Here is a 27,142-nt window from a genome sequence, read left to right as displayed (position 1 = left end):
AGTAAAATGTCCCAAATCATTCCGGAGCACTGTCAATCAAAATTCTTTCCATAACAGCACTATGAGTATACTTACTTCAAGGTTCAAACAGGCAGCTCACTACAATTGGGATTGGAGATTGAAAATGTCTGTCTAGTCAGCAATGTGAAAAAAAAATTTAATGGACTCCTGGCTCCACAGGGAGAGATTAGTGTAGAGATAGGCTTTATTGAGTGTTAAAAAGGAGGGAGAGGGGGATGGGCTTTAGGGAAAGACCACCAGAGTAGACAGTCCAAACATCTGAAGGCATAGCCACTGATGGAGCGAATTGGGGACACACAAGAGGGCAGAATTGAGAAGCGCAGCAATGTTGGAGAGGTCTGGGGATGAGACACAATGAGGGGCGAATGAACACTGCATTCTGAAAATGAGAATTCTCTGTGCCAGCTTTGTGTGTCGCAGGGGAAAATATTACAGCTAACCTGCTTCAAAGATTAAACATATATGTTGATTTACAGCAGCTCCACGGCCAGGGTTTGCCGTTTGCAAGCTTACATGTCAACTTTCAGTTCATTCATTTAAAACAGAAAACCACAGGCTGGGCGAGCAGAGAAATAGAAGCTCCGGTCAGTAAGTTACAATTCCATGTGCATTGCAAGGAGTCTAAACCATTTGTTCAGATCACATGCTTTCAGACCTTGCATTTTATTACTAAACAGCAGTCCAACTTATTATACAAAGGCCTTGCACATCCTTATAATCAGGACCACTGTTTGATGGTGATGGAATAACTCAAAACATGTTACATCATATTCTGGGATTCTTCCCACTGTTTCAGGGATTCAATTCACTGATTCCATCCATTTTATTTGCATAAACCAAAAAAAATTGTGGTCCTTATAATGAATCTTCCTTTTTAAAGGAAAAAGAGCAGCTCTAATGAGAGAAAACTGTACAGGTTACTGCCATCCTGAGGCGATTTCATTCAAATGTATATAGATATTTGTGCCGGTGAAAGATTTCAAGCAGCTCCAGCCAACAGCAGATATGGTCCCAGTGGCGGTCAGCTTTCTCAGTGGGTCATAACTCGGATCTTGTCTTTGTGATCCTCGGGCCTTTCCTAAGCTCTTTCCTTTTGTCTTCTTTCTTCCGTCTTTTCTCTTCGTCTTTCAAGGCTTTATGGAAAGCATCATTATTGTGAAGGAACTGTAAAATATATTTTAAAAAAACATTGTGGTAGATCTCCAATGCTTACGAATGGAAAGAAGAATTACAGCAACTCAAGTTCAGAGCTCCGTGGCTAGTTCAGTCAACTGTGGCTCGCATTCTCACTGCTCAGGAGGGAGATCACGAGTTCCAGTCCCATTCTAAACTTGAATACCAAAACCCAGCGCGACACGGTAGCATAGTGGTTAGCGGTGCTGCCTCTCAGTGCCCAGGGACCCAGGTTCAATTCCCAGCTTGGGTCACTGTCAATGTGGAGTTTGCACATACTCCCCGTGTCTGCATGGGTTTCCTCCAGGTGCTCCAGTTTCCTCCCACAGTCCAAAGATGTGCGGCTTAGGTTGATTGGCCATGCTAAATTGCCCCTTAATGTCAGGGGGACTAGCAGGGTAAATACGTGGGGCTGGGGGATAGGGATGGCTGGGGTTGTGGACGATAGGTTGAATGGCTTCCTTCTGCACTGTAGGGATTCTATAATTTAAGCTGAGGTTCTCAACAGGGGGCGGAGATGCTGGGCTGAAATTTTCCAGCCCTTCCCACCCGCAGTGTTGTCCAGCCCTTCCTGCCAATGGCAACCCCATGCGGTAGGTTTCCTGACAGTAAGGCCGGCAAGCAACGCAAAATGCCACAGACATCACTGGGACAGAAGATACCGCCACCAGGCCATCTGCCTGCATCTCAGGAAAACCCGTCATGGCAGGAGGAGGGACACCTTTCTTGGACAAGAATTAAACTCAAGCCCCCTCTACCCTCCACATTGAATGTTAAGGTCGCTATTCTGAAGAACAGCAAGGGAATTTTCTCTGGTGCCCTGGTAAACATTAATCCTCAACCAACATCACTAAAACCATGACCTGGTCATTTTCACATCACTGTTTGCAGGATGCAAAATTGGCCAGTACATTTCCTAGAACAGAAACTAAAGTTTTCTTTAATTTCTTGATCCTACGTGCAGCTCATTTGTACTGCTGCACAGTCCCATTAAGACTGCTACACAACTGCACATCTTAAAGTGATACACGGCTTGTCCATTTCCAGTGCAGTAAATTGCACATTGTTGCACAGATGACGCTATTTCAGAAGTATCTCATTAGCTGTAAATCATTTTGGGTGGTTTTGGAAGGCTGTCGGAATGCAAGATCTTTTCTTTTTAGATCCACTGCCCTCAGCTTACTGAGCCTCATCAGTTTCTTAACTGGGCAGCTGAACAGAGCATCATAGGTTAGCAAAAATAATCCCAGTTCAGAAAGAATGGAAAATGTCAGATTTACCCCGTTGATTATGAGATGGATTACATTCACACTCTCCCAGTGTGCACACATACCCAGTGCCAAAGAATAATATACAATGTTGAGTGGTATGGGAAAGGCCATGGGGTGAAAACTGAGCTGGATCAGGGGAACCTGTTTATTGTTGTCACAGAAAGTGCACAGCAACATTCAAGAGAATTAGGAAAAAAAATAAGGACCTTGCAAAAAAAAATTGTCTACATAAAATTGTGACAAAAAATGCCAGTGCTCTGGGCAGCACAGTGGTTATCACAGCTGCCTCACAGCACAAGGGACCCAGGTTTGATTCCAGACTTGAGTCACTGTCTATGCGGAGCCTGCATGTTCTCCTCGACTGCGTGGGTTTCCTCTGGTGATCCAGTTTCCTCCCACAGTCCAAAGATGTGCCCGTCAGGAGGACTGGCTATGCTAGATTGCCCTTTTAGTTTCCTCAAGATGTGTAGGTAAGGGGTAATAGGCTAAATACTTTGGGTTATGGGGAACAGGTGTGAGTGAGATGGCCCCTTAGTGTCAGGGGGACTAGCAGGGTAAATACATGTGGTTATGGGGATAGGGCCTGGGTGGGATCGTTGTTGGTGCAGACTCGATGCACCAAATGACCTCGTTCTGTACTGTAGGGATTTTATGATGATGGTTGATTCATAGTATAACCTTCTTTTCTAATAATGAGATAGTTCACTGCAAAATACACAAACCACAGACACAAGTGTTTCTTCGAATTAGATGCTTACAGCTTGACAAAGCTTTCCAGAAAGTCAGAAGCTACTGCTGACAACAGCTCATTTTTCTCAGCCTCCAGCTTCACTTCAGGGTTTTACACGATAATCTTCATCTTCAAATCTGATCTAAATTTACATATTTTGTTCATTCCAAATTAACTCCCCGACTAAACTGGGCGCATGAAACTGACAACTTTTTAGTTGTGTATTTTTAAATATTTCGTAACCTAAATTTTCAAATTGTTTCCATGTCCTTGCAGATCAATTAGGTCATTGATTGGTGGGCATTCCCTAAAGATAGAAAACTCACTTCCTCTTTGAGTTACAAAACTGAAAAAGACTGGCATTTATATACAAACGTTACTGTTTCAAATCTCCCTGAAAATCCCACTTACAGCAGATGCAACAGCTGTGGTTATGTCTGCAACCACAACTCTTCATGGGAATACAGAGCATTGACAACACAGGAACAGGCCATTCAGGGCAGCTGGTCTATGCTGGTTGGGCAGCACGGTGATACAGTGGTTAGCACAGCTGCCTCACAGCGCCAGGGACCCAGTTTAATTCCCAGCTGTCTGCATGCAGTTTGCACGTTCTCCCCGAGTGTCCGTGGGTTTCCTCCGGGAACTCCGGATTCCTCCCACAGTCTGAAAGACGTGCCAGTTAGGTGCATTGGCCATGCTAAATTCTCCCTCAGTGTACCTGAACAGGTGCCAGAGTGTGGCAACTAGAGGATTTTCACAGTAACTTCATTTCAGTGTTAATGTAAGCCTTCTTGTGGCTAATAAATAAGAACTTAAACTTGGGGCCTGTGCTCCACACTAATTTCCTCGCACCCTACTTTATCTCCCCCTATGAGCAACACCTATTCCCCTCGGTTTGTGCTCGCCCCACATTAGGGGAACGTATTTTCCACATCTACCCTATTAAACCACTTCCTTAGATTAAAGACTTCTCTTTGGTTTCTGTCTTCTCTTTTCTACAGAAAGCAGTTTAGTTTTGTTGACAGTTGTAACCTATCAGTTCCATCATCAGCCTCATAAATCTTTTTTTTATCTCCCCAGTGCCTCTATATCTTCCATCATACTCCAGTGAACTGACCTGGACCAGTTTCTTATGCTAAAGGTGCCACCTAAATGCAGGCTGTATCTTTCTGCACTTTCTCCAGTGCTTCTATATCTATCTTGTAACAAGACCAGTCTCAATGTAGCCTAATTGAGGTTTACAAGTTTAACAAAACATTCTCCAATTTTATCTGTCTAGAAATGAACGTCAATGCTTTTTTTGCTCTTTTTATGGCTTATTCGGCTATTAATTTAGTGATTTGTGAATCTGCACACACACACATAAAATACGTGCACACATCATACAGATGCACATGATACACACGCAAACCACACACAAAATACACACAACAGACACACACACACAAACCACACACACCACAGACACACACAAACCACACTCACAAAATACACACACCACACAGACACATACAATATACATGCAAACTGCACACACAAAATACACACAACACATACACACAAACCTCACACAAAATACACACCAATCACGCAAACAAACCAGACACATAACACACACACACGGACAGCACACACGAGGAACAGTACAACTCATAGGGTGGAAGCTAACTTTCATTGCCTGTTTCATCGTTACCGTGCTGTTGAACAAACTGCAGCACTTTGAATTTTTTTTAAATTAATTAGCTTCCAGCTTATCACCTATCTGACACTTTAGTTGTGAGGAAATTTTCAGCCAATGAATCACTTCATTGTCATCACTGTTATAATGTAGGAAACTTGGCAGTCACTTTGTGCACAGAAAGATTCCAAAAACAGCAACAACATATCGGCCAGATAATGTGTATACATGGTGTTGGTCAAGGAATAAATATTGATCAGGACATTAGGGATAACTCCTTTGCTCTGCTTCAAACCGGAGCCATGGCATCTGTCACACCCTCTGAGTCAGCAGATTCAGCCTCGATTTTAAGTCTCATCCTCAGTGCCGCACTGGAGTGTCAGCCTAGATTTTGGTGTTCACATCAAGCGGGTTTGGGAACAGTGACTTGCGGGTACTTGTGCACAAACTGTTGAAAGTGGCAGGGCAGGTTGAGAAAGTAGTTGAAAAAAAATACACACGCAGGCTTTATAAATCAAGTATAAAGCAAGGAAAGTTGATAACCTTTATAAAGGTTCAAATCTGGCACCGCACAACAAGGAGGTGTGAAGACTTTAGAGAGGACGCAGAAGAGAATAGTTCTAAGAATGAGGAACTTCAGTTACGAGGACAGGTTGGAGAAGGGCTGTGGTTGTTCTGATCGAGAGGAGATTCAATATTAAAATCATGGGACAGTGGGTTAGTGTCCCTGCCTCTGAGCCAGAAGCTCCGGGTTCGAGTCCCATCCCAGGATTTGATGGCCAAAGAAGGTGTGTTCATAACATGGCCAAACAGACTGACTATGAACCTGTAAAATCCTTCCAAACACACAATGGCTGGTGGCAAGAGCAGGAGAGACTCCTGGTTAGTTATGCTTGATGCACAGTGGTATCCTTTAAGCTATAAGCCCCACATAAGAAACTACTGACCTGTTCCAGAAATAATTGGCTTTGGAAAAGTTATTTACTTACATCTTCATCCTCATTTTTGAATGGATTTTTATAGTCTGGAGATTTTTCACTGATCCCTAGCTCCTGCGCCATCTGTTGGGCAGAGAATAAAAAACATGAAGCATTGTGTAGATTCAACACTTCCATTCTGCATATTAAACTATGAACATATGAATTAGGAGCAAATGCTGGTTATTTGGTCCTTCAAATCAGCTACCATCTCACCAATTATTGTATCATCCACCAACTTATTGATCATCTCACTGTATCGATCATTCAAGTCTAAATCATTTATATAAACACAAACAGCAAGGGCTCCAACACTGAACCCCATTGGACACAGTCCTCAAGTCAAGAAAACACCCCTCAACCATCACCCTCTGCTTCCTGCCACTCAGCCAGTTCTGGATCCAATTTGCCAAATCTCCTTGGATCCCATGGGTCCTTACCTTCACCAAGAGTCTCCCGTATGGGACCTTATCAAAAGCCTTGCTGAAGTCCAAGCAGACTATGTCAAATGCATTGCCCTCAATGGGGGCAGCACAGTGGTTAGCATTGTTGCATCACAGCGTCAGAGACCCCGTTTCCTGGCTTTGGTGACTGTCTGTGCGGAGTTTGCACATTCTCACCATGTCTGCGTGGGTTTCCTCCGGGTGCTCTGGTTCCTCTCACAGTCCAAAAGACATTTGGGCTAGGTGCATTGGCCATGCTAAATTCTCCATTTGTGTACCCAAACAGGCAGAATGTGGCAACTAGGGGATTTTCACAGTAACTTCATTGGAATGTTAATGTAAGTCTACTTGTGACACTAATAAAATGCACACCTGGTCACCTCTTCGAAAAATTCAATTAAGTTGGTCAGACGTGACCTCCCCTTAACAAAACCATGCTGAGTGTTGTTGATTAACCTGTGCCTCTCCAAATGTAGATTAATTCTGTTTCTCAGAATCATTTCCAATAGTTTACCCACCACTGAGGTTAGACTGACTGCCCTGTGGATTGTCAGTTTGACAGATCAAGAGGATCAGCGATCATGCATTTGAGCTTTAGCAAAGTCAGAATAGGCTCGATGTTCGGCAGTTTCTCGGTTCCCTGAGAGCAGAGACGCACTGAAATAGGCTGCTGGTCATGTGGTATGTGCAGCCCCTCTGCACGCTTCCAAAATGGGATAGAGATGGCACCTTATAAAAGGTGTGATTTAACATTTAACATGAATATAGTCAATGCCATCTTCTGGGTTGGTTTTGACCACCTGAGGAAATCAGAGGCAGAATTTTTAAACTTTGAAATAATTTCTTGAAGCTGTTTCTTTGTATCTCCTGGGGATAGCTGGGAAAAGCAGCCAGCATAATCAAGGACCCCATGCACCCCAGACATTCTCTCTTCCACCTTTTTCTGTCAGGAAAAAGATACAAAAGAATGGGATCATGTACCAACCAACTCATAAACAGTTTCTTCTTTGCTGCCATCAGACTTTTGAATGGCCCTACCTTGCATTAAGTTGATCTTTCTCTACACCCTAGCTATGACTGTAAATCACATTCTGCACTCTCTTCTTTCCTTCTCTATAAACGGTATGCTTTGTCTGTACAGTGCGCAAGAAACAATACTTTTCACTGTATGCTAATACATGTGACAATAATAAATCAGAAGATATGTGGCTGTGGCTGGGGGAAAGGGATATCTAGTCATGATGCTTCAAGAGTCATGAGTATGGGGCAGGCTTGATGGTCTTTTTCTGACTGTCATTTTTGTATGCAGGTTACTATCATCACCAGTGTAGTGGACATAGCATATAGGGTTACACTGATTTGATGAATAAAAGAGGCTGATCAGATGTCTCTGTATTCCCTAGTGCCGAAACTTGTGTCCCATAATGATAGCCCAAACTTTGTTATGCAGGTTATGCTTCAGTGCGAGGGTTTGGTAGCAACAGATTGAATTTATATAGCACCTTTAACATGATAAACAGTCCCAAGATGCTTCACTCCACAGGCATTTGACACCAAGTCACTAAGAGGAAATCAGGACAGGTGTCCAAACACTTGGTCCAAAGAGATGCGTTTCAAAAAGGAAGAGACAGAGAGAAATGAAGAGTTTCAGAACTTAGGGTCTAGGCAGTTGAAGGTGGGGTTGCCAACCCTCCAGGAATTGAAGATTGATCTTCGGGACATTGCTCTGTGAAACCCTGGAGAAAAGACGTTTTCCCCTCTATTTTGTTTTAACATTTCTCTTTATCAAACATAAAACTATTGAAACTGGGGGAAGGCGGGGGAAAAGGCTTCATGGTTGACAGTCAAGCATCATTCAATTGGGTAACGGGACTTCTTGCTTTCCAGTTGGTGTCACAAGGGTGGATCTGTTGGCTGAGTGAAGACTGGAGCGTCATGTGATGAAACCTCCATGAGTACATTTAATCATAGTTGGCAACGCTAATGAAGGCACAGCTCCCACTGCTGGAGCAATAAAAATGGCGAATGCCCACAGCCAGACAACTGGAGATGCTCAGATATCACAAAGGGCTGTGACTTTTGAGGAGATTACAAAGAAAGGGATCTGCGATGCCATGGCAGGAGGGATTTGAAAACTGGGATGAGAGTTTTAAAACTGAGGCCTTGCTGGACCAGAAGTCAATGGAGGTCAGTGAGTACAGTGAACAGAAACTTGGCGCAAGTCAAAATACTGACAGCAAAGATGTTCAAGTTCACAGAGGTAGATCATGTCGAGATTCTAAGGCTCTCCATCATCCAAGTTGACATAAACAGAATAAACTATGAATCATAGAATCCCTACAGTGCAGGAGGAGGTCATTCAGTCCATCGAGTCTGCACCGACAACAATCCCACCCAGGCCCTATCGCTGTAACTCCATATATTTACCCCACCAATTCCTCTAAGCTACGCATCCCAGAACACTAAAGGGCAACTTAACACAGCCAATCAGTCTAACCCACACATCTTTGGGCTGTGGGAGGAAACCAGAGCACCCGGCAGAAACCCACACAGACATGGGGAGAATGTGCAAACTCCACACAGACAGTGACCCAAGCCGGGAATCAAACACAGGTTCCTGGAGCTCTGAGGCAGCAGTGCTAACCATTGTGCTACCATGCCACCCTATGGTTCATGTTAGTCAGAAAATTGTAAGAAACAGAAGGTATATCTGAATATTCTGCTCGTGTGAACTCAGTACCAGCGAGTGGATACATGGCATTGATTTTCTAAAGGTGGTGTCAATGGCAGCTGACATTGCTGCTAAAAAGCAACTTAAACTGACAAAAATAAATCTTCATTATCTTTCTCCCTTTCCTCCTCTTTCAATTCCTCAGAGACATAAAAACACAAAGGATTAAAAGAAGTGAAAAGCAGGCTAAGGCCAGGAAAATAAAGCACCAAAAAAATCACAGGGCCTGGAATTTCTTTCTAGAATTTAAAAGCAGAGAAGTTAGATCAAACCTGCATCAAGCACTGGTGGTCACATGTGAAAAGCATTGGAGAAAATGCAAACAAAGAATCATGAGGGTAATACCAGGACTGAGAGGTTAAAATTATCAAGGGAGAGTGAGAGACTAGGCCACCTTTCTCTGGAAATGATGGCTGGGATGACCCAATAAGGGTCTTCATAAAAGGATTTTATAAGGTGGACACAGAGAAGCAGTTCCAGACCAATCAAGGACAATAAGTATAATATATTCACCAATAAATCAAATATAGGAAAGAATACAGGAGAAACCTATTTACCCAGAGTAGTTAAAAGTGGAATTCACTGCTACATGGAATGGTTGAGGCGAATAGTATTAATGTTTTTAAGGAAAAAGCTAGATTAACATGAGGGAGAAAGCAATAGAAGAGTATTGGCTTGGGTGACTGTGTTGAGTTTGCACATTCTCCCCATGTCTGTATGAGTTTCCTCTGGGTTCTCTGGTTTTCTCCCATTGTCAAAAGATGTGCGAGTTAAGTGGATTGGCCATGCTAAATTGCCCCTTAGTGTCAGGGGGACGAGCTGGGGTAAATGTGTGGGGTTATGGGGATGTGATTGTGGTTGGTGCAGACTCAACGGGCCAAAAGGCCTCTTTCTGCACTGTAGGGATTCTATGATATGCTGATAGGAGGAGATGAAAAGGGTTTATGTAGAGCTTAAATGCGGGCATTAGGAAGAATAACTTGTCTGTGGTGTGGACTTGGAATAGCATCACTTCACAATAGAGCATGTAAGCAGGTGAGTCACTCTCAAGACGTCTGCCAATATTCAGTAGCAGCAGTGTGTACTATCTACAAGATGCACTGCAGAAATTCACCAAAGATCCTTCCAAACCCACGACCACTTCCATCTAAAAGATACCTGGGAACACTACAGCACAAACAGGCCCTTCGGCCCACAGGTTGCACCGATCATATCCCTACCTACCAGGCCTATCTATAACCCTCAATCCCATTAAATACCATGTACTCATCGAGAAGTCTCTTTAAAGACCCCAACGAGTTCGCCTCCACCACCACTGACGGCAGCCAATTCCACTCACTCACCACCCTCTGAGTGAAAAACTTACCCCTGACATCTCCTCTGTACCTACTCCCCAGCACCTTAAACCTGTGTCCTCCCGTAGCGACCATTTCAGCCCTGGGAAATAGCCTCTGAGAATCCACCCTATCTATATCTCTCAACATCTTACAAACTTCTATCAGGTTGCCTCTCATCCTTCGTCTCTCCAGGGAGAAAAGACCTAGCTCCCTCAACCTGTAAAGTTTCTATTTTTGCTTAGAAACTTTACAGCAGGCCCAGCATAGGTGGCTGGTAACATAGTGGAGTGAACAAGATCAGTCTCTCATGTCGTGGAGGCACAAGGATGCAGGCTGAGGAAATACGTAGACTACTTGAAGAGGAGTGCAGTAATGGATATAGGCTTTACTTATGCGATCCCTGAGTAAGTTCAAGGCTGTCAAGTCTGACTATTGGAATTTCAGTGGAGAATGTGGGGACTGAGCAACCCATGGGTGAGGAAAAGGAGTAGCTTGAAGCTGACAAAGAACCACTGGACCCAGGATTAATAAACCTGCCACCCTCGTCTGTCCAGTCTGGCCCTTTAAATGCAAATGAGTCTGCAACTAAACTGAGTCACTCTAATACAGCCAGGTAGAACCCGAACCATTTGAATCTTTGATGAGTTTCCAGAAGTTTCTTTGGAGACCCACTTTGTATTAGGAGTATTTCAGATTTTGGGGGAAAGGCTGTAGTAGTAGTTTGCTGGCCCTTGAACCTGGGGGTGGGGGAGTGCATGTTCCAAGGGCCACATGACTGGTGAGGACCCTATGGATTGCTCTGGCAGGAAGCTGAGCCAATTGGCAGGAGGGCACGGATCATGGGTTGAGGAGGGACTGGCAGTTTGTGCCCTGGAGTCCAGAAGAGCAGTCTAGTCTTACCTTGTTAACACCACCTACAAGTTCCCCTCCAAGCCATTCACCATCCTGACTTGGAAATATATCACTTTCCCTTTGCAGTCACAGGGTCAAAGTCCTGGAATTCCCTCCCTAATGGCATTGTAGGTCAACCCATAGCACATGGACTGCAGTGATTCAAGAAGGCAGCTCACCACCACCTTCTCAAGGGGCAACGACGGACGGGAAATAAACATTGACCTAGCCAGCGACCCCCGTGTCCCACAACTGAATTAAAAAAGAGGTGCCAGTTGTCTCTTTCTCAGATTGGTGGGATGAAACTGTGAACCCATCTCACAGACCCATTGAATCTCTGACACCCTGTGCCATTTTCCAAGTCCACACATTTTATACGTAGGTCAATAGTTTCATGCACTGGAGATTAACCAAGTCTGCAAACCCTCATCTCTCTCACCAGACTGAGAAGCTGTGTGTGTGGCCCTCCATCGAAAACTCCTGTCTGATTACAGAAACTGATGCCCCATCTGATTAAGTGGTTCCAGTTGGAGTTGCGATCAAAGTAATGGTGGACAATCTTCGGAAACCGCAGAGTCACATCCCCAAAGAAGGCTGTGTTTTCAACAATGTGGGAATAAGCTGAAAAGCAAAGTGGGATTGGCTCATTATGGGCAGTGGAAAGTTTATTTGCGTCAGTCTAAAAAAAAATACCTGCTCTAGAGACAGAAAAATCAAACAGAAAAAATGTTCCAGCTTGGAGGCAGCATGAGACCAGCACCCAAATAATAAAGCAAAATACTATGGATGCTGGAATCTGACACTAAAACAGAAAATGCTGGAAAATTTCAGCAGATTTGACAGCATCGGTGGGGAGAGAATAGAGCCAACATTTCAATTCTGGATGACTCTTTGTCAAGCTTTGACGAAGAGTCATCCAGACTTGAAATGTTACCTCTGTTGGGGCGGCACGGTGACTAGCACTGTTGCCTCAGCGCCAGAGGTTGACGTTTTATTCCTTGCTTGGGTCACCGTTTGTGCAGAGTTTGCACATCTTCCTCGTGTCTGTGTGGGTTTCCTCATCTTCCTCGTGTCTGTGTGGGTTTCCTCTGAGTGCTCCGATTCCCTCCCACAGCCCAAAGATGTGTGGGTTAGCTTGACTGGCCACGCTAAATTGTACCTTAGTGTCAGGGAGACTAGCAGGGTAAATATGTGGGACTTTGGGGATAGGGGCCGTGTAGGATTGTGGTCAGTGCAGACTCGATGGGCTAAATGGCCTCCCTCTGCATTGTAAAGATTCTATTCTAACCGAGACATTCTCTCTTCCACCTTCTTCCGTCGGGAAAAAGATACAAAAGTCTAAGGTTATGTACCAACCAACTCAAGAAGTTTCTTCCCTGCTGCCATCAGACTTCTGAATGGATCTACCATATATTAAATTGATCTTTCTCTACACCCTAGCTATGACTGTAATACTACATTCTGTACCCTCACCTCCCCTATGTACTCTGTGAACGGTATGCTTTGTCTGTATAATGTGCAAGAAACAATACTTTTCACTGTATCCCAATACATGTGGCAATAATAAATCAATATTTTTACGAAGAGCGGAAGTCGTCTCCCCTATATCCTCCCTCAGCCAACGTTAGTGAAAGGGATGATATCGTCATTATATCTTTGCTGTTTGTGGTATCTTTGGTTGCTCTGTTTCCTACAACAGTAACTGGACTTCATTGGCTGTAAAACACTTTGGGACACTGAAAGGTTGTGGAACATGCTGGATAAATGCAAGTTTTTTCTTTAGATGGTCAATCAGCTGTAGGGGACAAAGTAGGGCCTGACCATGTGTTTAGCTGTTACCAACACTCGTGAATGTTGTTTTATTCATTCCTTGCTGAAAAGGTGATGAACTGCCGGAGTCGGGTTGGTGAAGATGCTGTCAGGAAGGAAGTTCCCAGCAGGTGTCACTGGTGTAGATATCTTGATGGTTTTCCCCTCCCCAGCCCAGAGTGTCCAGACTAAGATCTGGAATGGGTAGGTTGTCTTACGGGGAGAGGTTGAAGAGACTAAGCTTGTATCCACTGCAATTTAGAAGAGTGAGAAGTAACTTGATTGAAACATATAAGACCCTGAGGAGTCATGACAAGGTGGATGTGAAGAGGATGTTTCCTTTGTGAGAGAATCATGAACTCATAGTATCATAGACTCTCTACAGTGCAGAAGGAGGTCATTCGGTCATTCCAGTCTGCACTGACTCTTCGAAAGAGCATCTTACCTAGGCCTACCCCTCCGCTCTATCCCAGTAACCTCACGCATTTCCTAAGGCCAATCCACTTAACCCACACACATTTAGACTGTGGGAGGAAACTGGAGCACCCAGAGGAAACCCACGCAGACATGGGGAGAACGTGCAAATTTCACATAGACACCCAGAGCTGGCAATGAATCCAGCTCCCTGGTACAGTGAGATGTAATGCTAACTACTGTGCCACCGTGCTGCCCTAGAACTAGGCCAAAAATGTTCACTGTTCAAAAATGAGGCATTGCTCCTTTAAAACAAAGTTGAGACTAATTTTTTTCTCTCAGAGGGTCGTGAGTCTTTGGAACTCTTTACCTGAGAAGGTGGTAGAAGCAGAATCTTTGAATATATTATGGCAGAGGTGGATAGATGCTTGGTAAGCAAAGGGGATGATCAGGTTTAGGCGGGATGAGGTTTTGAAGTTACAATCAGATCAGCCATGATCTTATTCACTGGCAGAGCAGGCTCAAGGGACTGAATGACCAAAACTTCTGTTGATTGTATGATATTGAGCTCAATTGTAGCAAGTATCTTCCTGTTGGAAAGTTCCAGTTCATTGTGCCAATGCCAGCTCCCTGACAGAGCAATGCCAAATGTCATCCCTCCCCAGGGACCTCTATTCTAATTTTCAACCAAATCTTCATTAAAAGCTGCAAAGCCCTCTACTTCAATCACTCTGTCTGTCAAAGTGTTCCATACTCCCACTGTGTAAATAAATTCCTCTTCACAACTCTTCTCACTCTGAAGTCATCATCCGAACAATGACCTCTCATGTCACTGACTTCCCAATAAAAAGTGGTATTATTCTATTCACTCCATCAAAGTTCTGTGTAATCCTTTACTGAATTCAGTCTGAACTTGCTGTTCTCCAATTGAAATAGTCGTTGGAGCATAGGTAAGGCCAGCATTTGTTGCCCATCCTACTTGCTCTTGAACTGCCCTTGTTTGGTCATTTCAGAGTCAACCACATTGCTGTGATTCTGGAGTTATATGTGGGCCAAACCAGGTAAAGATGACAGATTTCCTTTCCTAAAGGACATTAGTGAACCAGATTTTTGTTTTAAACGACAAAGTAAAGTTTATTTATTAGTGTCACAAGTAGGCTTCCATTAACACTACAATGAAGTTACTGTGAAAAATCCCCTAGTTGCCACACTCTGGCACCTGTTCGGGTATACTGAGGGAGAATTTAGCACGGCATTGCACCCTAACCAGCACGTCTTTCGGACTGTGGGAAGAAACCGGAGCACCCAGAGGAAACCCACGTAGGCACAGGGAGAACATGCAGACTCCGCATGGACAGTGACCCGAGCCAGGATTTGAACACGGCTCCAAGGCGCTGTGAGGCAGCAGTGCTAACCACTGTGTCACCGGCTGCCCTTGATGATACTTTTATGGTCACTGTTACCAAGAATAGATTTTAATTCCAGACTTATTAATTGATTTCATACTTCACCAGTTGCCCTTAGGACCTCTGAGTACCAGTCCAGCAACATTTAACACCAGGCCACCTCCCACAGAAATGCAGACAGAAGAGAAAGAGCCATTCAACACTCTCAGCCTGCTCTGCCATTCATTAAGTTCATGACTGATCTGGTTATGTTCTTGATAAACCCTTGTTTATGAAAAGCCTGTCTAACTCAGGCTAAAGGGACGATCCTTTTAAACAAAGATGAGGAGGAATTTCTTTAGCCAAAGAGTGGTAAATCTGTGGATCTTCTTGCCGCAGAAGGCTGTAGGGGCCAGGTCATTGAGTGTCTTTAAGACAGAGATAGGTAGGTTCTTGATTAATAAGGGGATCTGGGGTTAAGGGTTAGGGGAAAAAGCAGGACAATGGGGATGAGAAAAGTATCAGCCATGATTGAAAGGCGGAGCAGACTCGATGGGCCGAGTGGCCTAATTCTGCTCCTATGTCTTATGGTCTCAGCCTTGGATAAAATCATGATCCAGCCTCCACCACATTCTGGGAAGAGAATGCGAATGACCCTCAGAGAAGACGTTTTTCTTCACCTCAATCTTAAAAGGGAGACTCTTATTTTCAAACTATGATCCCTGGTTCTAACTTCCCCTACAAGTGGACCCATCCTCCTGCTCTGCACCCTATCAGGCCCTCTCAGGATCTTATATGTTTCAATAACATAGTCCACTCTAGCTCAAGCCCGAGAGGGTGAGCGGTGCTGTGGGGTTTATCAGCTCATCTGAAAGATGGCACCGCTTGCAGGGCAGTGCCCCCTCAGTACTGTGCTGAGGATGTCTACTTGGAACATGTGTTGAAGGCTCTGCAGAGGAATTTGAACCCACGACTCTTTGACTCAAAGATGAGCATGCCACTCACTGAGCCCTTGCTGACGGCAAGGCCGAACGAGGGATAAAATAAACGCTTATGAGATAAAGAAAACCATTCATCCGCTACTCACCATCTTTGAGTTTCTCATCATGAGGCAGTGGCCCATCAGCTTGCACATCTGCGCCCGTCAGAATTGTCTTGGAATCTTCCAATACCTGCAAAGAATGGAGATCAAACAGCATTTCAATTTAAAGAACCTCATACTTTCCAGTCCTTATGGAAGAACAGCTCAGATTTAAACTCATTCTGTTTAGTTCCCCAAGTTTCTGCCGTGTTTTTCCTTTCAGGCTGCTAATAACTTGTGGAGTGTCTGATTTGAAGAGGTTTTCAGCCAGTCATTGTGAGGGATCTTCATAAAGATGATCCTGGGTTCAGAACTCTGTGTACGCTGATACTAATTCAAATCTGGCACCAGCCATCTTAAAGTTCACAAGAACCCTGGTAATAGATCTTATTGTCTGGAAACATAGAAAACAAGGAACAGGGGTAGGTCATTCAGCCCCTCAAGCCATTCAGAAACATCGTCGCTAATCCAATTTAAAATCTGCATCCCGCCTACCCCAATAACCTATTCCCCCCCTTTGCTTACCAAGAATCTATCCATCTCTGCTTTAACATATTCGAAGACTCTGCTTCCACTGCCTTTTCAGGTAGAGTTCCAAAGTCTCACAACCTTCTAAGTAAAAATATTTTCACCTAATCTCTGTTATAAATGAACGACCCCTTATTTTTAAACAGTGACTTCGAGTACTACATTCTCCCACAAGAGGAAACATCTTCTCTCCACGCCCACCCTGTCAATACCCTTCAAAATCTTAACATATTTCGGTCAAGTGGCCTTTAACTCCAGTGGATACAAGCCCAGTCTGTCCAACCTGTACTCATAACAGAACCTGCCCAATCCAGATACTAATCTGGGTTCAAATCCCACAATGGCCTCTGGTGGAATTTCATACAAACATAGAATCCCTATATTCGGCCCACTGAGTCTACACTGACTCTCCAATACAAGATCTCACCCAGGCCCTATCCCCATAACCCCATGTATCTATCCCCTAATCTCCCTAATTTACACATCTTGGGAATTTAGCATGGCCAATCCATCTATCCATCTTTGGACTGTGGTAGGAAACTGGAGCACCTGGGGGGGGTGATGGCTCGTGGTATTACCACTGGATTATTAATCCAGAAACTCAGCTAATGTTCTGGGAAGCCGAGTTCAAATCCCGCCAGACGGTGGACTTTGAGTTCAATGCAAAAAAAAATCTGGAATTAAGAATCTACTGTGACCATGAAACCATTGCTGATTGTCAGAAAAAGCCATCTGGTTCACTAATGTCCTTTAGGGAAAGAAATCTGCTGTCATTACCTAGTCTGGCCTACATGTTACTTCAGAACCACAGCAATGTGGTTGACTCTCAACTCCTCTCTGAAATGGCCTAGCAAGCCATTCAATATCAAGGGTAACTAGGGATAGGCAATAAATGCTGGCCAGCCAGCAATGCCCATGTCCCACGAATGAACCAAAAGAAACCCATGCAGACACGGAGAGCATGTGTAAATTCCACACAGACTATCACCAAAGGTCACCTTTCAAATTCAATTAATAAAGCCTTGGGGGGCAATGGCATGTAAAAACCTTGCCTCTTAGAGAAGGAAATCTGCTGTCCTTACTTAGTCTGGCCTACCTGTGACTCCAGACTGACATGTGATTGGCTCTTAACTGCCTTTGAAATGGCCTAGCAAACTACTCAGTTTAAGGGCAATTAGGGTTGGACAACAAATGCTGGCCTTTCCAGTGACGCCCACATCCCATAAAACAAAAGTTACGAGAGGGTATTAGGACAAATCTACTTGTCTTTGCTGATCCAAATGAGATTTCCTTTACATTGGTCAATCTAACCACAGACTGGGTGACTGCAGAACACCTTCGCTCAGTCCATAAGCATGACCCCAACCTTCCTGTCACTTGCCAGTTTAACTCAGCACCTTGCTCTCATGCCCACATGAGGATGTGGAGTAGTACTATTGTCACTGAACTCATAATCCGAAGTCAGGGTAAAGCTCTGGGGACTTGGGTTCGAATCCCACCATGGCAGATCGTGAATTTGAATCCAATAAATATCTGGAATTAAAAGTCTAATGATGATCATGAAATCATTGTTAAAACCCATCTGGTTCACTAATGTTCTTTAGGTAAGGAAATCTGCCATTCTTACCTGGTCTGGCCACATGGTTGACTCTTAAATGCCCTCTGACATGGGGATTGGCAGTTAGGGATGGGTAATAAATGCTGGCTCAGCCAGTGACACCCACATCCCCTGAACAAATATATGTCAATCCCATTGCAACTGGAGGAGCAACACCTCATCATCCAATTAGGCACATCACAGACTCAACAACTTCAACCCTTCTCCTCCATCTTGAACCCTTTTTTAAAAGTTATCCCATACATTTACTGTTTCAGTGTAAAAACCCTGTTTTTCTCTCTCCCTCCAGGTGCTGCCTGACCTGCTGAGTTTTCACAGCATTCCCTGTTCTTGTTTTAAGATCAGTTTTAATGAGCATCTTAAAAGAAAAGAACGCTAAAGAAAGAATTCCTGAGACAAATGTGAAAACAAGGTTGCCAATGGTGGAGCGAATAAGAGGGAACATGGTGGCACACTGGTTAGCACTGCTGCGTCACAGCACCAGGGACCCAGGTTCGATTCCAGCCTTGGATCACTGTCTGTGCAGAGTCTGCACTTTTCCCCGTGTCTGCATGGGTTTCCTCCAGGTGCTCCAGTTTCCTCCCACACTCCAAAGGTGTGCGGGTTAGGTGGATTGGCCATGTTAAATCGCCCCTTGTCAGGGCGATTAGCTATGGTAAATGCGTGGAGTTATGGGGATACGGCCTGGGTGGTATTGTGGTCGGTACAGGCTCAATGGGTCGAATGGCCTCCTTCTGCACTGTAGGGATTCTAGATGGAGGCATGCAGTGACCCTGGAGGATTGTAGAGCAGGATGACACCACCAGAGGAGGGAGGAGGGGCCATGGAGGGATTTGAATTTTAAGCATGAAGCAATTTTCAATGGATATTAGGTGAACAGAATGGTGCAAGTCAGGGTCTGGGCAGAGTTTTGAACAAACTCGCGTTTATAAACTGGAAAGTCAGCCTTGGGGGCAGAGCATTGGAAGAATCAAATCCAGAGGGAACAAAGTCATGGGTAAGAGGTTCAGCAATGGAGGAACTGAGGCAGAACCAGAGGTGGATGAAGTTACTGATGTGAAAGACAGCGGAAATGGTTGTATGCAGCGGATAGTCGGACCATCCTGCAGTCAGATAGGACGGTATATTTGCAGACAGTCTGCCTCTGGGTCAGGTGGTCCAGATCCGGCTCAGACAGTCCAGATCCGGCTCAGACAGTAGTCAGGGACAGCGATGGAGTCGGTGACTACTAAACAGGGTTTGATTATATCCTGAACATCTCCCTTTGCTCACCTTGAACAATCCTTTCAGCATGATGTCGATAATCTTGTACTGCTGATTAATGTCATTTAATTCAATCATGTTCTTCAAGGCGTGCATCTGGTCCTTGCGTTTTGTTTCAAACAGCTTTCTATCTAAATGCGGTGTGGTTTAGGAAAGTATACAGTGCCACAGATTCAATATGCTTTTGTTCACAGTGCAGTGAATGCACTGAACCTGCAATCTTTACAAACTCCTGTTTTACAACTCCCTGTCTCCAGCCACACCTGCCCAGTGTTTCACTTCACCTGTGGAAAACATTCATTCTGTCAAGATCTCCGAGAACTCAGTGGGTTTATATAGTGAATAATTGGGTCACAGTGACCCTGCCGCATGGGAGGACAGTGGTTAGCACTGCTGCCTCACAGCACCAGGGACCCGGATTTGATTCCCGACTTGGGTCACTGTCTGTGTGGAGTTTGCACGTTCTCCCCGTGTCTGCATGGATTTCCTCTGGTTGCTCCAGTTTCCTCCCACAGTCCAAAGATATGTGGGTTAGGTGGATTGGCCATGCTAAATTGACCCTAGTGTCAGGGGATTAGCAGGGTAAATACATGGGGTTATTGGGATAGGATAGGATTGCTGTTGGTGCAGGCTCCATAGGCTGAAAGGCCTCTTTCTGCACTGTAGGGATTCTATGAAAAGGTCCTGGCTTTGTGTTAATTGAAGTGGTCCAGGGCATCTAGAACTGGATTTGTGGGTATTATTTGATTAGTCAGGGATCCTGCTTCTGATGGTAATCCTTACAGACGTGTGCATAGTTCAACATTCAACAGTCATTAAACAAATCAATCAGAATGTCAAACTTTTGAGTGGGCTGGTGTCATTAGAACAGAGATCAGAGAGAGATTTGAGACAGCACTTCAAAATCACACAGAGGGAATAAGACGTATTGGATGGAAAAGGACTTTTCACTGGCTCAGCAGTCGAGAATGCGAGTACAATCTTATGATTAAATATAAAAGATTTAGGACTGTGCAAGTGAGAAGTTTTTTGTGTCCACAAGTTCAAACTTGGCTCGCCATGATAGTCATCAAGACTATACTTTAAAGTTTATTAATTAGTATCATAAGTAGGCTTACATCAACACTGCAATGAAGTTACTGTGAATATCCCCAAATCGCCACGCTCCAGCGCCTGCTTGGGTGCACTGAGGGAGAATTTAGTATGGCGAATGCACGCTAACCAGCATGTCTTTCACCCTGTGGGAGGAAACCGGAGCACCAGGAGGGAATCCACCCAGAGACGGGAGAATGTGCAAACTCCACACAGACAGTGACCCAAGCCGGGAATCGAACCTGGGTCCCTGTCACGGAGAGGTAGCATTTCTAAACACTATGCCACTGTGCTGCCCAAGTGACGGCTACAGGCATGAACTTCTAGTGTATGCCAAACCATGGCCCTCTGGACTAGCCCAGGAAGCAGCATTCTTTGCCATGTTTGCCTTGGCTTTCTAATGGATTAGATTTCTACTTCCTCAGAAGACTAAGGAAATTCGGCACGTCCATTATGACTCTCACCAACTTTCACAGATGCGTCATAGAAAGCATTCTTTCTGGTTGTATCACAGCTTGGTATGACTCCTGCTCTGTCCAAGGCTGCAAGGAACTACAAAGAGTCGTGAACGAAGCCCAATCCATCAAGTAGACCAGCCGCCCATCCATTGACTGTCTACACTTCCTGCTGCCTCGGAAAAGCAGCCAGCATAACTAAGGACCGCACGCACCCCCAACATTCTCTCTTCCACCTTCTTTCATCGGGAAAAAAAGTTGCAGAAGTCTAAGGACATCTACCAACCAACTCAAGAACAGCTTCTTTCCTGCTGCTGTCAGACTTTTGAATGGACCTATCTTATATTAAATTGATCTCTACACCCTAACTATGACTGCGTTCTCGCTTTTCCTTCTCTATGAACAGGATGTTCTGTCTGTCTAGCATGCAATACAATATTTTTCACTATACTAATTCATGTGACAATAAGAAGTCAAATCAAATAGATTGGGAGGAAGTGGCGAGATTATATCTTACATTATTGTCCCAGTGAGGACTCATCAGTGCTAGAAAGGATACAGATTTCTAGACTTGGATCCAGGTTTTCTTTCTGGCCACTGGAAGGTTTGAATGCATTTAAGCATAAACTCATCACAATCACGCAGATCTGTAGAACATCCATGATCTACTGTGAAGAAAAATAAACACATCATCAGTCTATTTTGCTGGTATTTGTTTAGATCAACTGAAATCCATCTACCCTGGCAGTATCACCACCCTGCAGAATACAGTGACTCTTTCCACTCACTGGAAAAGGGCTGGAATTTAACAGTTTGAAAAGTGAATTGGAGAAATGTTGTGGGAATGTTAAAGGAGCTTCACACAGCATCAAAAAGCGAGCTTTCTTCCAAAGCTGGGAGAGTTAGAGTGTTCCCAGCCTGGCTACAACAGAGGAATCAACCTCGCTTACGAAACCCCCAATTTACTCTCACCCACAACCTGGTGTGGCTAAAGTGAAAGCCACAGACACTGATTTCACCTAACACACAGTTCAGAGAAACAGACCTATGTCTCTGTACTGTGTGTTAGGTGAATGATTGGGGGGGGGGGGTGGTTTGGTCAGACCTCACATCTGACCCTCCCCCAACAACCCCCCCCAACCTCCCCCCCCCCCACAGCCCCCATCCCCCAACGACCACCCCCCCCCCACTACCTCCGGCGACCCCCCCCCCACCCCGGCCCCCCACCCTCACCCCTGCCCCCCACGCCAACCACCGCCCCCCCACCCCCCGACCACCCCCGCCCCCCCACCACTCCCCGACCACCCCCGCCCCCCCACCACTCCCCGACCACCCCCGCCCCCCCAGACCCTCCCGACCACCCACCTCGACCACCCCCACACCCCCCCGACCACCTCCCCTCCCCGCCCCCCACACCTCCACCCTCCCAGACACCCCCCACCACCCCCCTCCCTGCCTCCCACACCCCCACCCTCCCAGACACCCCCCACCACCCCCCTCCCTGCCTCCCACACCCCCACTCTCCCAGACACCCCCCTCCCCGCCCCCCACACCAGCCCCCTCCCCGCCCCACACACCGGCCCTGCCCACCCTCCCACATTGCCCCCCCCACACCACCCCACATCCCCCAACACCCCTGCCCCACCCCAATACCCCCAACCCGCCCCCCCACGCCCACACCCCTGCCCCCACCCCTGCCCCTGCCCCCACACCCCCGCCCCCACCCCCATCATTCACCTGGCCCCTTCCCCCACCTTCCCACCAGAGCCCCCTCCATCCAAACCCCTCCCCCACTCTCCTGCCATCGCCTCCTCCATCCAAACCTGCACCGATAATCCCACCCAGACTCCATTCCCCTAACCCCTCATTTACCCTACTACTGTGCCTGACATTAAGGGGAAATTTATCACAGCTAATCAATCTAATCGGCTCATCTTTACAGTGTGGGAGGAAACTGAAGCACCTGGAGGAAACCCATGCAGATACTGGGAGAACGTGCAAACTCCGCACAGACAGTGACCTGAGGCCAGAATGGAATCCAGTTCCCTGGTGCTGTCAGGTAGCAGTGTTAACCACTGTGCCATCCATGTTCGTGGAGATTTTAGCCAGTAAGTAGAGAGCAAGGAATTTCATCTGACCCAACAATCAAAAACCTCAGCCTTTCGTCAAACAGTTCACCCCAATCAACATGCAATGGCTAGAACACATTAACCAGCGTCTGAAACAGTGCTGAGATCACATGCACATCAATCACGTCTGGAACTCAATTTATTTGCTAATTAGTAATATAATTAACCACACTGCCATACCCAATTAGTTCCATATGGCGAGTGGCTGACGTATTAGTGAATAATTTTAATTTTACATACTAGCCAGTCCTCTGATCACTTAACAGAGATTCCAATTGGTGCAGAGCTACTGATGTTTCTGGACTGTTAGAAACAACGTCCACATCTTTTGTACAATACCAGCAGTCAGAAACAGAGCAACAGCAAACTTTAATTACTCTTAATCTTTTTGACTTGGCGTCAGAGATTTTTTTGTTCTGACCATGAATGTGCATTAATCCCTCTGTTGATAAAAAAAATGGAAGGATGGCTTGATAATCTGGAAATTTCTGTAACTTAGAATGATGAAATCCTACAGTGCAGAGGAGCCCATTCGGCCCATCGAATCTGTACCAATCACTATCCCATCCAAGCCCTATCCCCATGACCCCAAGCATTTACCCTAGCTCGTCCCCCTGACACTAACGGTCAATTTAGCGTGGCCAATGCACCTAACCTGCAAATGTTTGGATTGTGGGAGGAAACTGGAGCCCCCAGAGGAAACCCATGCAGACACAGGGAGAATGTGCAGACTCCACACAGACAGTGACCCAAGGCAGGAATTGAACCCGGGTTCCTGGCGCTGTGAGGCAGTAGTGCTAACTACTGTGCCACCCAACGTGCGATAGACAGTTCAAACAGAATGAATTATGTTCTTATGTTAATTTTTAAATCATTTCCAAGCATGTTTCAAAGCATTTGCTTCCCCAATTGCTCTTCTTCCTTACTAGATTTGTTACAACAGATTAATATTAATTGCACACACACATTGGGATTTTCCAGCCCTTTCCACTAGCAGGATTTTCCAGTCCCTCTGAAGGCATGGCCCCTCCGTTCCCGCTGTGTGGATTACCCAGCAGTGGGGTGGACGAGCCACACAAATCACCATGGATGTTGGCGGGACTGGAAAACCCCGTTGGTAGCCAGTGGCGAACCACCTCTGCTGCTGGAAAACACACTGTGGGTAGTGGAAAATCCCGCCCATTATCTTTCACTTCTTCAAAAAGAAAACATCATTTATCGCACAGTCATTCACCTTCAACCACCGGACTGTGCAGTTGGGTGAGCCTGTGAAAGCTGTTACAGATCAACTATCCTTTATTCTCAATCCCCAGGGCTGAAATTTCAGATTTAGGATAATTTTGGTTTTCAGATGCCACATATAAAGTTACATTACAGTAGCCTAATCCTAGGCTAGCTAAAGTGTTAAGTAAATGGCTAGAAAAGTAAGATGTATCACTAAATAATAAATACAGCTTACCTGTAACAAAGTTTCTTTATGACCTGTTCACCATCAAAATCGCAAACAACTAGACTTTTTGTTCAGGTTAACGGTCAAAGAATATTTGATCTGCCATCAGTAAGAGGACAGCGTCTTAATACAAAGAGGTTAACAACACTTTCTATTTACATATAACCTTTAACGTAACCGAAATATGCTTCACAGGAAATTTCTAAAGTCTGACACTGAGCCACACAAGGAAATACTAAATCAAATGACCAAAGCCTGGTCAGTGAGGTAGGTTTTTAAAGAATGCCCTAAAGGAGGAAAGGGAGATAGAGAGGCGGAGAGGTTTGGGGAGAGAATTCCAGAGCTCGGGGCGCAGGCAGCTGTAGGCATGGCTGCCAATGGTGAAGCAATTAAAATTGGAAACACACAAACGGCCTGAATTAGAGAAACACAATAACTTCCACCCACGTTCGTTACGCAACCAGTTACTTATCATACAATCTCTATAATGCAGGAAGTCATTTGGCCCATCGAGTCTGCACCAACAACAATCCCACCCAGGCTCTACCCTGTAACCCCACATAACCCTGCTAATCCCCCTGACACTGAGGGGCAATTTATCATGGCCAATCAACCTCACCTGTACGTCTTTGGACTGTGGGAGGAAACCGGAGCAAACCCACAAAGACACAGGGAGAATATGCAAACTCCGCACAGTGACTCAAGTTGGGAATTAAACCCGGCTCCCTGGTGCTGTAAGGTAGCAGTGCTAACCCTCTGAATGTGCCAAACTCTCCAATACCATGACCAACTATTTTTCGATGACGGGATACCCTTGTAATGGGATGTTTTGTTTAGCTGTCCATTCCATGGCCTCCTGAGATGCTGATCGGAAATAGAGGTGCCTCCAGTTGGACAGGTCCCAGCATCTGGAACCCATGATCACAGTCCCAGGGTCATCCTCCTCCGTCACTTATGGGAGTATGTCTGGATTCAGTTTTGAGCATTCTCCGCTGTCCACTAGAGAAGTTGAAGGCAGAGATCGTTGCTGGGGAAGTGATGAGGTGTCCCTTCTGTGTGCACCTACTGCCCTTCCCAGCCCATCTGTATATTGGGTTGGCACCAGCAGCATGAGTATTGTTTTAAAGTTAACATTAACAGTGCAACAAAGTTATTGTGAAAATCTCCTAGTCACCACACTCCAGCACCTATTCAGGTACACTGAGGGAGAATTTATCATGGCCAACACACCCTAACCAGCACGTCATTCGGACTGTGGGAGGAAACAGGAATACCCGGAGGAAACCCACGCAGACACAGGGAGAATGTGCAGACTCCGCACAGACAGTAACCCAAGCTGGAAATCGAACCCAGGTCCCTGGCGCTGTGAGGCAGCAGTGCTAACCACCGTGCTGTCCTCTCCATTTTCCCACCATTCAGCCCATCTAGATAATGGGTTAACACCAGCTGCATGAATATTGGCTGCCGTTTCCCAACAGTAGTCTTAAGATGTTTTGACCCCGCACCCACCAAACACTGATGGCACAAGCTTGGCATCAGCAGATTGAGGGCAGAGCCAGGCTAATTCAGCGTTGAATAAAGCAGACAGAGTTTAAATGGTGGGGGGCGGGGTTGGGGAGAGTACAGCAGGTGCAGGAGCCTGCAGTCTGAGCTGACAGCACCCATGTCTGCTTCTGATTTCACACCATGAGTCCCAACAGGCAGGCAGGCAGACAGGCCAGGGGCAGCTCCAGCTCCAGCCCAGTCTGAAGGCCCCGGCTGCCCCCCTGCCTCATCCCCCATTCGGCTCATTCTGCCTCTACCTGAACCCACTTTCCAATGCCCTCCCTCTCTCTCTTCTGCACATCGCGCAAAAAAAAATCCCCCAAAAAAGAATCCCCACAGCTGAATAATGAGATGTGTCGGGCCTACCGGGGCTGGCAGGGTTTGAGGGTGACAGGCGCCGGTTTTATTTTTGCTCAGTGCAGCATGGCCCAGTGCAGCCGCCGCGGAGCTCCTCTCAGTTCGGCGCCCAACGCCCGACTGACTCTGCGCATGCGCCTCCCCGGGCCGGTGCGTTCCACCAATCAACTGGCGAGCCCCGGCGGGAGGGGGCGGGGCCGGACCACCTCCACCAATCAGTTGTGGGAAAGGTCAGGCGCCTGCGCATTCTGAGGAGTCCCTGTGAATTACTCCAAATGACTGCAGGGCAATGGGGCAGTGGAGTTTCAAATGGTCTAAAGAGCTTGGGATGGCCTGAGGGTTGAGAGAACATCATAGCAATAAAAGTTATTATTAAATGGCAGTGAGAGAGGGAGAGAGAGCTCCTGCTCTGATCAAGGCTGCAAGAAACTACAAACAGTTGTCCATTCCATTACAAAAACCAGCTTCCTGTCCATTGACATCCACTCTCGCCTCCACCTCCAACCCATTTTTCCGTTTATTTTATTTCATTTCTTCTTTTCATCTCATTCATCCATCTTTATCAAAGAACAATACAGCACAGGAACAGGCCCTTCGGTCCTCCAAGCCTGCATCAATCGTGTGTTCCTAACTAGACCATCCATTTGTATCCCTCTATTCCCAGTCTGTTCACGTGGCTATCTAGATAAGTCTTAAATGACCCTAGCGTGTCTGCCTCAACCACCTTGCTTGGTAGTGCATTCCAGGCCCCCACCACCCTCTGT

General features: G+C 45.8%; 1 protein-coding gene across 3 annotated transcripts; it reads right to left on the bottom strand.

Moving 5' to 3' along the window:
- Positions 1–665: 665 nt before the first annotated feature.
- ccdc134 (coiled-coil domain containing 134) lies at positions 666–26,490 on the bottom strand. 3 transcript variants are annotated; one of them, XM_080217691.1, is made up of 8 exons: positions 26,388–26,490; positions 24,486–24,575; positions 21,457–21,565; positions 19,360–19,481; positions 15,948–16,032; positions 11,692–11,873; positions 5,863–5,934; positions 666–1,185 (listed from the first exon to the last, which is right to left on the bottom strand). In XM_080217691.1, the coding sequence occupies exons 3-8, from the start codon at positions 21,557–21,559 to the stop codon at positions 1,060–1,062; spliced, it is 690 nt and encodes a 229-aa protein (XP_080073817.1). In that variant the 5' UTR covers positions 21,560–21,565; positions 24,486–24,575; positions 26,388–26,490; the 3' UTR covers positions 666–1,059. The 3 variants fall into 3 exon arrangements, with proteins under 3 accessions (XP_080073817.1, XP_080073818.1, XP_080073819.1); XM_080217692.1 differs by having other exon boundaries at positions 21,457–21,562; XM_080217693.1 differs by lacking the exon at positions 24,486–24,575 and having other exon boundaries at positions 26,388–26,484.
- Between the last annotated feature and the right edge of the window lie 652 nt (positions 26,491–27,142).

This window comes from Carcharhinus amblyrhynchos, chromosome 35 (genome assembly GCF_965287045.1).
Source record: "Carcharhinus amblyrhynchos chromosome 35, sCarAmb.v2.hapA, whole genome shotgun sequence".
Lineage (NCBI taxonomy): Eukaryota > Metazoa > Chordata > Chondrichthyes > Carcharhiniformes > Carcharhinidae > Carcharhinus > Carcharhinus amblyrhynchos.
Note: the sequence above shows the minus strand (reverse complement) of the source record. Positions and strands in the feature narration are given on the sequence as shown.

What these genes read in the sequence shown, in the direction of transcription:
- ccdc134 (XM_080217691.1), bottom strand. Translation starts at nt 21,559, where the DNA reads ATGGATGTTCTACAGATCTGCGTGATTGTGATGAGTTTATGCTTAAAT. An exon ending in GGATCCAAGTCTAGAAATCT is followed by an intron (nt 19,482 to 21,456) that starts GTATCCTTTCTA and finishes CACCGCATTTAG; the next exon opens with ATAGAAAGCTGTTTGAAACA. An exon ending in TGCTGAAAGGATTGTTCAAG is followed by an intron (nt 16,033 to 19,359) that starts GTGAGCAAAGGG and finishes CATTCTTTGCAG; the next exon opens with GTATTGGAAGATTCCAAGAC.